The 14421-nt window shown below is 42.5% G+C and overlaps 1 protein-coding gene across 3 annotated transcripts; it reads left to right on the top strand.

The window, feature by feature from the left end:
• Window positions 1-3314: 3314 nt before the first annotated feature.
• Window positions 3315-11446, top strand: LOC120303109 (zinc finger protein 271-like). 3 transcript variants are annotated; one of them, XM_039332285.1, is made up of 6 exons: window positions 3315-4405; window positions 4840-5415; window positions 5582-5702; window positions 6373-6455; window positions 6921-7047; window positions 9111-11446. In XM_039332285.1, exons 2-6 carry the CDS (start codon window positions 4999-5001, stop codon window positions 11072-11074), a joined length of 2712 nt encoding a protein of 903 aa, XP_039188219.1. In that variant the 5' UTR covers window positions 3315-4405; window positions 4840-4998; the 3' UTR covers window positions 11075-11446. The 3 variants fall into 3 exon arrangements, with proteins under 3 accessions (XP_039188219.1, XP_039188220.1, XP_039188221.1); XM_039332286.1 differs by having other exon boundaries at window positions 3315-4017; XM_039332287.1 differs by having other exon boundaries at window positions 3315-3924.
• The last annotated feature ends 2975 nt before the right edge of the window (window positions 11447-14421 follow it).

Raw genomic sequence — 14421 nt, forward strand, 5'->3', positions numbered from 1 at the left:
TCATACTTACAACCGTTGCTGTGTCCCAGGGTCATGTGATCCCCTTTTGCAACCTTTTGACAAGCAAAATCAATGGGGAAGCCAGATTCACTTAATAACCATGTTGCTAATTTATCAACTGCCGTGATTCACTTAACTACTATGGCAAGAAATCTTGGCACAAGAGAAGCAAGCACTCCGCAAAGCCAGAGCTGTAAATGCTGAAGTAACAGTGTCTACAGTTCTTTGTTCAGTATGTGGTAAAACATTCCGTGCTAACATCGGTCTTATCAGCCACCTATGGACACATCGTTGATGGCCCATAATCTACAAGATGTCAAGGTCCTCATCGAAATTGATGGATGAACAACACATGGCAAGAAAGGTCGTAAAATGGGGCAAAAGTCACTTAACAAATGTCTCGCTTAACAACATAAATTTAGGGCTCAATTGTCATAAGTTGAGGATTACCTGTATTTCCCCTCACTTCTGCAATTCTTGAGGTAATTTTTTTAAGAACTGGATGTCTTTTGAGAAATACTCCCATTGGGGAATTCGATTCTTTTCAATATTCTGGATTTTTCTTTCCTTCAGGACTCCCACAGCTTCTCCTCATAGATGTCATAGCCACCATCTTTCCTCACTTCAGATCAGGGGCTGTTCCTCAAGGACAAAGTTTGCTAATAGTGTATCTTCAATAGAGTAGAAGGCAAGTCCTACCCTGGAAAAGGACTTTAGGGCAGAATCTCTCAGCACTACTATTATTATTTTTATTATATTACTATTATAATGTTGAAAGAAAAGTCTTCATCCTGGTTCATCCAAGCCGGGAATAAACAAACAACATGGTGATTGCTTTAGAAAGGTTGCAGTTTATTGAAGAACCAGACCGAAAAATGGTTCTGGCAGGAAAGAGGAGAGAAAAGCACATGTGGGTAGTAGGTTTTTATACCCTTTGAAGCCTTTTATTTGAAATAGTTTCCTGTTCCTGTTTTAGGTTTTGTATTTCCTGTATCACGTATCCTGACCTGAGTCTGGGTGTGCCCTTTGGCCTTTGTGAGTTAATCCTACCATGTCCTGTCTCAGGCGGGGTATGCAGATTTTAGGTCTTTGTCTTTGTCTTGATCTCCTAGCTGGGGCCTTTCTGATGGTTTATATCTGCATTCGTACAGAGCTGGCTTCTGCTTGGGACAGAGAGATTTGGGGGCAGGGTTGGTTTCTGCTTTTAAAATCCTTTTGAGGAAATATATTTTTCTGCCCTTTTAATAATATTTCCTTCTCAGGGGGGAGGGCTGACTTCCCACAATAATATTACTAATGTTGTTTTACCAGGAGAAGAGGACATCTTTGTCACTCGGTTCTTCCTCACAAACAGGCGGGAACTCTTAACCCCACCCCTTCCAACGGTTCTTTTCTGATTAGCCCCGCCCCTTCCAACTGTTCCTTTCTGAAGGTTCTCAAGAATCTCAAAGGGCCCTTTCCCTGAGGGGAATCTGCCAGGATAGCAAAGGAAAGGGCCAGAAGGGCCATTCACTCCTCATAAGCCCTTTCGAGGGAGAAGCACTCACTCCCTTTAACCCTTGGACAGCCTGGAGAAACCAATGGCTTTGACTGTACAAATAGTCCTCGATTTACAACCACAGTTGAGCCCAAAATTTCTGTTGCTAAGTGAAACATAAGTCACCTGTAATGGAGGACAGTTCAGTTATTGGCCCCTTTTTAAAGGATTCCACCTCCCTCGTAGAGGATTAAATTAAATTAATTCCATACAGAAATTTTCCACATTGCTTTTTCTGCCAGCTCATTGCCATTTCCCATTTCAGAAATTCCTTTCCTGAGATATTTGTGCGCTTTTGCTCAAAGGTACATTTTGATTGCAAATACTCACAACTGAGCCCAAAATTTCTGTTAAGTAAAACATTTGTTAAGCAGGTTTTGCCCCATTTTATAACCTTTCTTGACACCAGGTGTTAAATGAACCACTGCGGTTGATAAGTTAGTAACCCAGTTGTTAAGTGAAACTGGCTTCCCCCTTGACTTTACTTGTCAGAAGATCGCAAAAGGTGGTCACATGACCTTGGTAATAAATATGAACTAGCTACCAAGCATCTGAATTTTGATCACATGATCATGGGGATGCTGCAAAGAACATAGCTGCGAAAAATGGTTGTAAGTCACATTTTTCAGTGCTGTAGTAACTTTGAGCAGTCACTAAACAAACTGTTGAAAGTCAAGGACTAGCTATAATTGTTTTTATGGGCCATTCTCTGACTTCCATGTGGGCTCCAGACCTAAGTTGTCTAAGAATCAGAGAGGTGTCAGCTGATGGTTTCCTGGATAGAAATTTTCTGGACAGAAGCTGGAATGGAATGAAATAACAGCATAGGAAGGGACCTTGGAGGTCATCTAATCCAACCCCCTGCCCAGGCAGGAAACCCCATACCATTTCAGACAAATGGTTGTCCAATCTCTTCTTAAAAACTTCCAGCGTTGGAGCATTCACAGCTTCTGGAGGCAAGTTGTTCCACTGATCAATTATTCTGTCAGGAAATTTCTTCTTAGTTCTACCTTGCTTCTCTCCTTGATTAGTTTCCACCCGTTGCTTCTTGTCCTGCCTTCAGGTGCTTAATAATAATAATAATAATAATAATAATAATAATAATAATAATAATAATAATAAAGTTGGAAGGGACCTTGGAGGTCATCTAGTCCAATCCCCTGCTCAGGCAGGAATCCCTATACCATTTCAGACAAATGGCTGTCCAGTCTCTTCTTTAAAACTTCCAGCGTTGGAGCATTCACAGCTTCTGGAGGCAAGTTGTTCCACTGATTAATTGTTCTCACTGTCAGAAAATTCCTCCTTAGTTCTAGGTTGCTTCTCTCCTTGATTAGTTTCCATCCGTTGTTTCTCGTCCTGCTTTCAGGCGCTTTGGAGAAGAACTTGACTCCCTCTTCTTAGACCATGAGCTCTAATCCTCTTTTATGCACAGAAGCTGGTTAGATGACTTTGAACTCTCAGTCTGACCCACCTCGCAGGGCTGACATTCTTTGGAAAACAAGAGTACAAAGGGAGAGACGATGAGCTCTAATCCCCATTTATCCCCATCCCTTGCTTCTTGTCCTGCCTTCAGGCGCTTTGGAGAATAGCTTGACTCCCTCTTCTTTGGGGCAGCCCCTGAGATATTGGAACACTGCTATCATGTCCCCCCTCATCCTTCTCTTCATTAAACTAGACATATCCAATTCCAGCAGCCGTTCCTTATATGTTTTACCCTCCAGTCCCCTAATCATCTTTGTTGCTCTTCTCTGCACTCTTTCTAGTCTCAACAACTTTTTTACATCGTGGTGACCAAAACTGGATGCAGAATTCCAAGTGTGGCCTTACCAAGGTGTTTTAAAATGGTAGAAAGGAGTAGAAGAGCTACAAAGCGAGTCTTCCTTGCCAGGGCTCTAGTCTAGCGGCATCTCCCTCTCCACCAATCCTGGGCTGGAAACCTCATCTCCCCGTCCATCGCCCAGCAGGCTTGGCACGCAAGACCCGCCAGAGGGCGCCCGTCGCAAACAACCGCCGGGTTCAGACGAATTGCTTTTGCTCGCTCCGGGGAGAAGCGTCTCGCCCGATGCTTACAAGAGAGGGCAGGAAGTGACCGTTCCAACGCCGAGGGCGCGCTTTGCAGGAAGCGGACCGAGTCTGCAAACGGAGCCTTCCTTTCTTTGCTGGCCCTTTCTTTCCCGCAGCTGCCGAGCTTGCGAAGCGCCTCCTTCCCTCCTCACCGGGAAGCAGCGGATTCTGGTGAACTGCCGAGCCAGACTCGGGTGATTTCAGTCTCCGGATCTGGAGAGAAGCTCTTCTGGAAACCACCCCCCCAAGATCCCCGCTACTCATTTGCCCCCTTTTTAAGGGGTGCCGAGGACGCTTATTTCTGCAAGGAGAGCCCCTTCTGGGTAAAAGGTTGAGTTCTGCAGAAGCTGAGAACCCCTCCCACGTCTTCCGTATGATTGTCAAAAGCGCTAGTTGTCTGCTGGGTGCATCTGCAGGTTAGAGGATCTGGGTGTCCTGATCTTGAATGTTGTTCTCTCCAGGACTGGAAGCCAAGAAATATTCCATTCTGCAGAAGCCCAAAGAGCTAGGCTTATCTGCATCCCATGTCAATATTCTCCTGATGCCTGAGACACTTATTTCTGCAAGGAGAACCTCTTCTAGGTTAAAATTCAGTTCTGCACAAGCTCCCTCCGGAGGACTTTGTTGTCTGCTGAGGGTTTGTTGTCTGCTGAGAGCATCTCAGGATCTTCCTGGCTTGGGATCTTTCCAGGACTTGGAGACAAGGAAATATTCCTTTCAGCAGAAGTTCAAGGGGCCAGACTGATCTGCATCCCATGTTGATAGTGCCCTGGATATCTGAGTCCTTCCAAAATAGCACCTTGGGTAGATATTTGCACAAAAAAAAAAAATTAAAACCCACAAACTTGGAGATTTCTAACCTGCACACTGTTTGTGATGTCTGTCTCTGGTGGAAGTTGTTTATGTTGTATTAATGACTAAGATTTTTTTCCCTTCCTTTGCAATTATTTTCATTAGCAGTTGTAATCTGCTGTGTTTGAATAATAGAATGACAGAATAACAGAGATGGAAGGTCCTCTTGTCCAAACTCCTGCTCTGGTAGGACCTCCTATAAGTACCATTTCAGACAAATGGTTGTCCAATCTCTTTTAAAAATCTCCAGTGTTAGAGCAGTCACAACTTCTGGAGGCAAGTTGTTCTAACTGTCAGGAAATTTCTCCTTAGTTCTAGGCTGCTTCTCTCCTTGATTAGTTTCCATCCGTTGCTTCTTGTTTTACCTTGTTTTTTATTCTTTGCAGGCCACTCAGGAACATAAATTACAAATTGAATAACGAAAGAAAGTTCTTCTCAGCATGTTGGATTATAGGTCTCTACTCATTTTCATCTTATCCTGGAAGCTGAATTTTACTTCCCATAGAACCTAAATCATTCAAGCGAGAAAGACCTCGTTCTCCAAGATGGCAGAAGGAGGATCTCCTTCCCATTCTGCTCCCGTGAATGGAAGTTGCTTTGTAGATTCAGAAGAGCCTTTGGATTTGTTTGGACAAGCAGCAAGGACCAAGCAGAACATTCTGGAAGAAGTAGTCATACATTGTGTTGTCCAGTGTTGCCCTTTCAGGGAGCTCTGTTGCCAGGAAGCTGAGGGACTCCAAGTCATATGCAGCCAACTCCATCATCTTTACGAACGGTGGCTGAAACAAGAGAGCCGCGTGAAAGCTCAGATGATAATCCTGCAACAGTCCTTGGCCACCCCACCCACTGAGCTGGAGAGCTGTGTCTGGATGCATGGAGCAGAGATCAGCTCCCAGGAAGTGACCTTAGCCAAAGGTTTCCTCCTGAGCCATGTGGAGCAGAAAACACAGCGAAAGCAGCAGGTGAGATCATCAAAACGATATGAATGAAGTCTTAAATATAATAACGGCTTTAATAAAATGTATCCTTGATAGATAAATGATTCCATCCTCCTTCATCCCTTATTTCCAAGGTCATATTAACAAGCTGGCGCAGGGGGCAGTAATGTTCTCTTCACTGCTATTTCAGATTCATGGCCATTTGATGGAGGTGGCAACCCATGGTTCTAAAGCATCAGGAGATGTGTCACATCTCTCTCAGGAAATTGTCTTGAGACAAGAGGACCCATCATCTCAGGAGACACCATCAGGTAAAAAAAGGGCTCTTTTTGATGTATTGGGACTCCTCAGGAGTATGCACTGCCCAAAGTCTTTATATTCATGAGTTTTGTTTATTGTATTAGCCCTGTGTACAAAATTTTAATAATACTAATACTAATAATACGAAGAAGAAGAAGAAGAAGAAGAAGAAGAAGAAGAAGAAGAAGAAGAAGAAGAAGAAGAAGAAGAAGAAGAAGAAGAAGAAGAAGAAGAAGAAGAAGAAGAAGAAGAAGAAGAAGAAGAAGAAGAAGAAGTAGTAGTAGTAGTAGTAGTAGTAGTAGTTGGAAGGGACCTTGGAGGTCATTTAGTCCAACCCCTGCTCAGGCAGGAAACCCTATACCATTTCGGACAAATGGCTGTCCAGTCTCTTCTTAAAAACTTCCAGCGTTGGAGCATTCACCACTTCTGGAAGCAAGTTGTTCCACTGGTTAATTGTTCTAACTGTCAGGAAATTCCTCCTTAGTTCTAGGTTGCTTCTCTCCTTGATTAGTTTCCATCTGTTGCTTCTTGTCCTGCCTTCAGATGCTTTGGAGAATAGCTTGACTCCCTCTTCTTTGGGGCAGTTCCTGAGATATTGGAACACTGCTATCATGTCCCCCCTCGGTTTTCTCCAACTGTTTTTTAAAATATGTCTTTCCTCTGCTTTTATCTCATTCTTAGAAAGCACAACAATGGTGATTAAAGCAATGGAAAGGTCTCCTCGTTGTGGTGGAGCAGAAACAGTGGCTGTACTTCCAACTCAGGTAGGAGGGTCCCATCTCTCAAAGTGCAACATGATTTATTCAAGGAACATGTAATTCCAAAGCAGTTTGAGTCTTTTCCAGCATCAATTTAATAGCTCACATCTAACCAATTATTCAGAGCATTTTCCCAGTGTTCTGATAACATCCATACATTCATAGCATTTCAAGTTTCTTTTTGAGGACATCTCCCAACTTTTTCTAGTTGTTCAGTATAAGACTGTGTATGTCCTATTGGACAATATAAAACATTAATTAAAATATCATATAGTAATATCCCAATATTTGCTTGATAAGCAACCTTGCAGGAAGTATTGGAATCCATTTTGCACCCTCATCTTGTCTCAGGAGTAGATCAAGAAGAATTTAAGAGTTGCTCCCAATGAGTGGAATATTTACCATTAGAATAAAGAATTTGCAAGTATTTTCTGGAAGTGTACGTTAACAAGGAGTGTTTTTGTACTTCAGATCCCTGTGTCCTTTGAAGATGTAACTGTGTTTTTCTCTGAGGAGGAGTGGGCTCTGCTGGATTTTGACCAAAAATCCCTGTACAGAGAGGTCATGCTGGAAAATGCTAAGAATGTGGAGTCCATGGGTAAGGGATCCATTTTGTTCTGGGTTGAAGTTGGTGGAGAAGGTATATTCCAATGAGAGCTAAGCAGCTTATTGATTTCTTGGGGGGGGGGGAAATGCTAAGATTGTGAATTTCATGGGTAAGCAATCCATTTTGCTCTGAATTGAAATATGTGGAGAAAGTATATTTTTACTAGTTTCTCAGAGGTGATTAGGGTTTATACTTTTCCTAGAGAGAATGGAAATGACCGTATGCGCATCATGGTCAGAGTCACATACATAATACAGACAGCTATGTAAATCAAAATAAATAAATAATTTCAATAGAAAGTTTGGATTGGTTACAAGAAGGCATTTGATTCCCTGCCACATATTTGGATAATCAAATGTCTGGAAATAAGAGAAGTTTGTAGAAACATCTGAAGCTTTGTGAAATGATCAATAGCTCAATAGAAAACATAGTTGCTAGTCAATGGTGTTAGACTGGGAGGGGAATCTTCTAAGGCAGTGGTTCTCAACCTTTTTAATGCCGTGACCCCCCAACCGGTCGTAAGTCAAGGACTACTCAACTGGTCATAAGTCGAGGACTACTCAACTGGTGCAGCACCGTTTGCAGAATGGGACTTTTGGCGGGCTCAGCAGGGCAGAGACAGCCTGGACAATTCCTATTGGCTTTTGAAAGCCAATAGAATTAGACTCTATTCAAGAGAGTCTATTCTATTGGCTTTCAAAAGCCAATAGAATAAAAGGGAGTAGCACAGCTAAGGAAAAGGGGGGAAAAATGGCGGACTGCATTGTTTGGCGACCCCCGTGAAATGGTTGTTTGACCCCAAATGGGGTCCCGACCCACAGGTTGAGAACCACTGTTCTAAGGAGGCTCACTAACACTTTTGTCAATGCATTGATTCCTCTCTTAATACTCTCTGAACAAATCAAGCCATAGCTAACAAGAACATGTGCCAGGTTACTTGATCTTATTTCTATTGGGCATCTTAATTCATTTTTACCATTTTTCTTCTGTGGTTAATAAGAGTGGCACATTTGCTCAGCGCAAAGTAGTGCAATATTTGGCTGTACATTCAAATTGTATTGAGCAGCAATTTCATTTCAAATGATGTTTTTGCACACAATTGTAGAATGTGCATGTAGTTGAAGAAAGAAACAGAGGGACTAATTCTGGCTGCACAAGACCAAGCTTTCAGAACAAATGCATAGAAAAGCAGAATTGAGAAAACAACAACACAGCAAATGCCACATCTACAAAAAAAAACTAGCTGCTACAATAAGATTGTACAGACTGACCGCAAACAATGCCATGTTAATGTAGCAACCATGGTGCATTGGTACTGTATATCTGCAAAATTGCCATTTTCCTGCAAGGAAGAACAGGTGAGACCACAAAATAGACAAAGTCATAAAAAAATGAAGTGCTTAAGTAGAGATAAAAACAATCTCTCCGCTCTTGGGGCATAGGGGAGATAAGGCACAAGATATCCTGACAGTCTAACTCTGTTTTTTTCACAGATGTAACTTTGAATAAGCAAGTTGCTGAGAAGTGTAAAGAAAGCTGAGGGTGAAGGAACATTCCTGGAGTCCAGACCTATTTTTTCAAGGGAGGGCAACTCATCTCAAACCCACTCAATCCTAGCATTTAAATACAGTTTGCTTATAACAACAGCACCTCCATTTTCTCTTGATTTAATTTCAACTTGTCTCCTTCCCCACTTGAAATTAAATGTTAAGCAATAAAGTTATGATAGTCCACTCCAGAACTCTAGATGCTACTCTCCAGACGTTTCCTCTTGACACCAAATTATTTTCCCCAATAGGTAAAAATAATGGAGCTTTGTGGGACCTCATACCTCAGATGCCTCCTAGTACTCCAACTTTCTGGAGATAATTTAACAAGAAGGATCAGAGATGCAATAAAGAAAGCCCCGGAAATATTCCCATCACCATGTAGCTTAGAAGAGAAAATCTTGATACAGTAGTATTGAAATAAAAAAGGAGCAGAATATGATGTGATAGCATTTCACTTTAGGTCTTAAACATCTCATGTTTAATTTTAGTCTCTCTTCCAAACAGATGAAAGGGGGAAGCCTGAAGACTATAAAGGACCAGGTGTAAATTCATTGGAAAGGACTGAGAGTGGAAAAGGGATATTGCAAAATCGGAGGAAACTAAAGGTGACTGCAGAAAACTGGCTGAATAATTGGAAGGAAAAATCATCTATTTTTCAGTACAGAGAAAATTGCAGCTTCAATATCCAGCCTCACAAAGAAAAAAGAAGCTGTTTAAAGAGTGGGAAAGCATTCAGCAATAAATCACTCATCTATGAATGTAGCAGGACCCACTCTAAAGAGAATCAGGTTGAATGCAGGGAACATGGAAAAAAAGACTTGAGTCTATGTCTTACTTTACATCAAAGGATTGAGACACCAAAATCACATAAATATTCAGACAGTGGGAAAAGCTTTAACGACAGCAGTACTTTTAACACCCAGAAAACAACTCAGAGAGTGGAGAAGTCATATAAATGTACAGAGTGCAGAAAGAGTTTCTCTACAAGCAATGATCTTACTTTGCATAAAAAGTCCCACGCAGGAAAGAAATATAAAAGGATGGAATGTGGAAGGAGGTTCAGTATTGGTTTTACTTCTCATAAAAGGATCCACAAAGGGGAGAAGCCATATAGATGTATAGACTGTGGAAAGAGCTTCACCACAAGTGGTTCCCTTACCGCCCATAAAAGGATCCACATGGGGGAAAAACCACATAAGTGCATGCAATGCGGGAAGAGTTTCAGCCAAAGTACTTCCCTTACTTCCCATGAAAGGATGCATACAGGAATAAAACCGTATCAATGCATGGATTGTGGAAAAAAATTCAGTCAAAGCAGTGATCTCATTTCTCATAAAAGGATCCATACAGGGGAAAAACCGTTTAAATGTATGGAGTGTGGAAAAAGCTTTACAATGAGACGTGGTCTTACTTCCCATGAAAGGATCCACACAGGGGAGAAACCATATCAATGCCCAGATTGTGAAAAGTGCTTTATAAGTAGGAGTGATCTTACTTCCCATAAAAGGATCCACACAGGCGAGAAGCCGTATCAATGCACGGAGTGTGGAAAAAGCTTCAGTTGGAGCAATAACCTTACTAGTCATCAAAGGATCCATACAGGTGAAAAACCATATAAATGCATGGAATGTGGGAAGAGTTTCAGCCAGAGCACGTCCCTTACTTCCCATGAAAGGATCCATACAGGGATGAAACCATATCAGTGCATGGATTGTGGAAAGAGCTTCAGTACAAGCAGTGAACTCATTTCCCATAAAAGGATCCACACAGGGGAGAAACCGTATAAATGCACAGCATGTGGAAAGAGCTTCCGCAAGAGTACTGATCTTATTTCTCATGAAAGGATCCACACAGGAGAGAAGCCATATAGATGTACAGAGTGTGGAAAGTGCTTCAGCCAACACAGAAATCTTTCCTGCCATAAAAGGATCCACACAGGGGAGAAGCCATACAAATGCACAGACTGTGGAAAGAGCTTCACCACCAGCGGTTCCCTTACTGCCCATAAAAGGATCCACACGGGGGAAAAACCATATAAATGCACGGAATGCGGCAAGAGTTTCAGCCAAAGTGCTTCCCTTAGTTCCCATGAAAGGATCCATACTGGGATGAAACCGTATCAGTGCATGGATTGTGGAAAGAAATTTAGTAAAAGCAGTCATCTTAGCTCTCATAAGAAGATCCACTCAGGAGAGAAGCTGTATAAGTGCACAGAGTGTGAAAAGAGCTTTTATACAAGCAGTTCCCTGATATCACATAAGAGGATTCACTCTGGTGAGAAGCCATATCATTGCACGGACTGTGGAAAGAGTTTCAATACAAGCAGTTCCCTTAGTTCACATAGGAGGATCCACACGGGAGAGAAACCATATGAGTGCCAGGAGTGTGGAAAGAGTTTCAGTCACAATAGTTCCCTCTCTTTTCATAAAAGGATCCATACAAAGAAGAACCCACCTGCCTGTATATAATATGGGAGGAACTTCTTTCAGAGTAGTGAAGTTCTGATAAAAGGAGCTACATGGAGAAAAGGCTGTGTACATGCATGGAATATGGAAAAAACTTAAGTGATTCCATTTCTGATCAGCATGCCATAATTAAAAGAGAATGGATTATTTAATTAGAAAAAAATGAGTTAGAGTGAAAGAAGGAGAAGAGAAGAAGTAGAATGGATGGACCAGTTAAAAAAGATTATAGGAAACTTTGGAAGAGCTCCACGTTATTAAAAGGGGAAAGCCAACATCTAATCTGTGTAGTAGGTACAATATAAATCAACTATATACAGCCAAATCTGCAGTTAGATATTAGGAATACCTAGATTTTTATTAAATCGCTTGACAATCCATTCCTCGTTGGGACATCATTTGAGAATGTGGTGACGCAGTGGTTAGAATGTAGCATTACAGTTCGATTCTAACCACCTCAAGAATGTCTGAGCCTTCCTTTCTTCCTTCCAAGGTCAGTAAAATGAGGATCCAGATTGTTGGGGGCAATATGCTGACTCTAAACTACTTAGAGAGTGCTGTAAAGCATGGTGAAGTGGCATATAAGTCTAAGTGCTATTGCTAAAGCTATTGCCTTACCTAGTGCTTTTTTTCTTAAAAAAAAAAAAAGGTGCTGGAACTCACACACGTCATACAATCCGCCTTGCCTACCCTACAAGGTTCCATCCCAAAAAGGTGCCGGAACTCCGTTCTGGGCGTTCTATGAGAAAAAAAGCCTTACCTAAAGTGGTAAGCCTGGCCTTACCTAAGCAGGGAAACTGAATGACTAGTGATGAGCAAAAAAGCTGTGGGAACAGGAGTGAACTCCAACTTTCTCCTGGCCTCCCCATTGAGTTTCCTTGTGGTAATCTGGTAAGGAGCATTGAAAATCTCCCCTTTCCCTTCTCTTCCCAACAGGCAGGTAAGTGGCTGCTGCTGAGTGTGGGAGAGTGCAAGGGATTGTGAGAGTAGGTGGGAAACTGTCCCAGCAGTACACCAGCAGTCAGTAGCAATGAGGCAGTTATAATTTCCCCAAATTTCATTCCCTCAGGAGTCACTTGTCCCAGAATGGATACATTCTGTAAATTAGGCCATAAACTGCCTTGAGGTAAGGTGGGCAGCCTATAAATTTTATAAACAAATAAATTTTAGGTGCCATCGGTTCAACTGAGTATCCCTGTTTACCCAGGTATGGTGGTGGTAATAATAATAATAATAATAATAATAATAATAATAATAATAATAATAATAATAATAATACAAAGACCTACAAATAGAAATAGAAAGACTGTGGCAAAAGCAAGCAAGGGTAGTACCAATCGTAATAGGCTCCTTGGGTGCAATCCCAAAACAACTGGAGCACCACTTGAACACCATTGGCATTGACAAATTCGCTATTAGTCAATTGCAAAAGACGGCCTTACTAGGAACTGCTTCCATCCTGCGACGATATCTGTAATACCATCAAACATCCACATCTGCCTATCCCAGGTCCTGGGTAAGGACTCGATAGGTAGACAAAATGCCAAATCCAGTCTGATTAATCATCGCACAGTCTGGCTGACTGTGCGATGATTAATAATAATAATAATAATAATAATAATAATAATAATAATAATAATAATAATAAAGTTGGAAAGGACCTTGGAGGTCATCTAGTCCAACCCCCTGCTCAGGCAGGAAACCCTATACCATTTCAGACAAATGGCTGTCCAGTCTCTTCTTAAAAACTTCCAGTGTTGGAGCATTCACCACTTCTGGAGGCAGGTTGTTCCACTGGTTAATTGTTCTGTCAGGAAGTTTTCCTTAGTTTCCCATTGATTAGTTTCCATCCGTTGCTTCTTGTCCTGCCTTCAGGTGCCTTGGAAAATAGCTTGACTCCCTCTTCTTTGTGGCAGCCCCTGAGATATTGGAATACTGCTATCATGTCCCCCCTCGTCCTTCTCTTCATTAAACCAAACATACCCAATTCCAGCAGCCTTTCCTTATATGCTTTGGCCTCCAGTCCCTTAATCATCTTTGTTGCTCTTCTCTGTACTCTTTCTAGAGTCTCAACATCTTTTTTATATTGTGGTGACCAAAACTGGATGCAGTATTCCAAGTGTGGCCTTACCAAGGCATTGTAAAGTGGTATTAATACTTCACGTGATCTTGATTCTATCCCTCTATTAATGCAGCTCAGCACTGTGTTGGCCTTTTTGGCAGCTGCAGCACACTGCTGGCTCATATTTAAGTGATTGTCCACTAGGACTCTGAGGTCCGTCTCACAGTTACTACCTGTAAGGACCCACCCCACTTTGCATCTTAAGAAGACAGAACTCAATGAAACCTCTCTCTAGGTTTTTTTTATAAATCTTTCCATTTCCTCCTTCTCCTTTGGGCTCATGGAGTATAATCTGGGCTTCGGGAGTTTTGCCCCAGGCTTGAATTCAATGGTACAGTCTGTGGGTCGGTGGGGGGGGGGAGCTCATTCGCCCTTTCCTCACTGAAGACTTCAGCAAGGTCTCTATATTCCTCTGGTATTTCTGTTAGTCCTTTTTCCTCTCCTATGGATGCTTTTTCTATTCTTGATTCTGGTAGCCTCCCTTGGGGTTTTAAGTCCATAGGGTCCCCCTTCGGAAATTTGATTTCTGTCGTCCTCCAATTTACCCAGGGGTTCCATTTTTTTCAACCATTCCATCCCTAGAATCATTGGGCATAACATGCCTGGGGTCACCACAAACATTATGTCCTCTTCATGTTTGCCCAGGGAGAGGTGTATTGGTAGAGTGGCTAGGGTAGCTGGCACCCCCCCTGCTATGGATCCATCTAACTGGCCAAATGAGATTGGTTGTTCCAGTCTCCTGGATGGGATGCCCAGGTTCCCCATTAGTGTTGGGCTAATGAGGCAGCGGGTGCAGCCAGAGTCTATTAAGGCTTTCACCTTCACAGCTTCGGGCATGGGGGGGATTAATATAATCACTGTTTTGAAGATGGGTGTGATGCATCCACTTACCAGGGGTTCGCCCTCCGAGCTGTCATCTGAGGCATCCACCGGCCCTGTGGTGTAGGCTGGAGTTCTTTCCCTTTGGTGAGCAGAAGTGGGGGTTTCTGCAATTTCCATCATTCTCATGGCCATTTCTTTTGGCTTAGCTGAAGACTTTCCGGATTTGTTGATTGGGGATCTGTCTGGGTTGTGCTGGGGGGCCTTTGAGCGGCATTCTACAGCTCGATGCCCTTCTCTTCCGCACTTGAAACACCCCATTTGCTTCTTGGCTGTAGCTGATGATTTCACCGGCTCGTGTGTCAGCTCAGGCAGGGGGCGGCTCCATTGTTTTCCTCGGCGGTGCCTCTTC

The sequence above is a fragment of the Crotalus tigris genome, unplaced genomic scaffold (genome assembly GCF_016545835.1).
Source record: "Crotalus tigris isolate CLP2741 ecotype Arizona unplaced genomic scaffold, ASM1654583v1 scf7180000024460.1087499, whole genome shotgun sequence".
NCBI classification, from domain to species: Eukaryota; Metazoa; Chordata; class Lepidosauria; order Squamata; family Viperidae; genus Crotalus; species Crotalus tigris.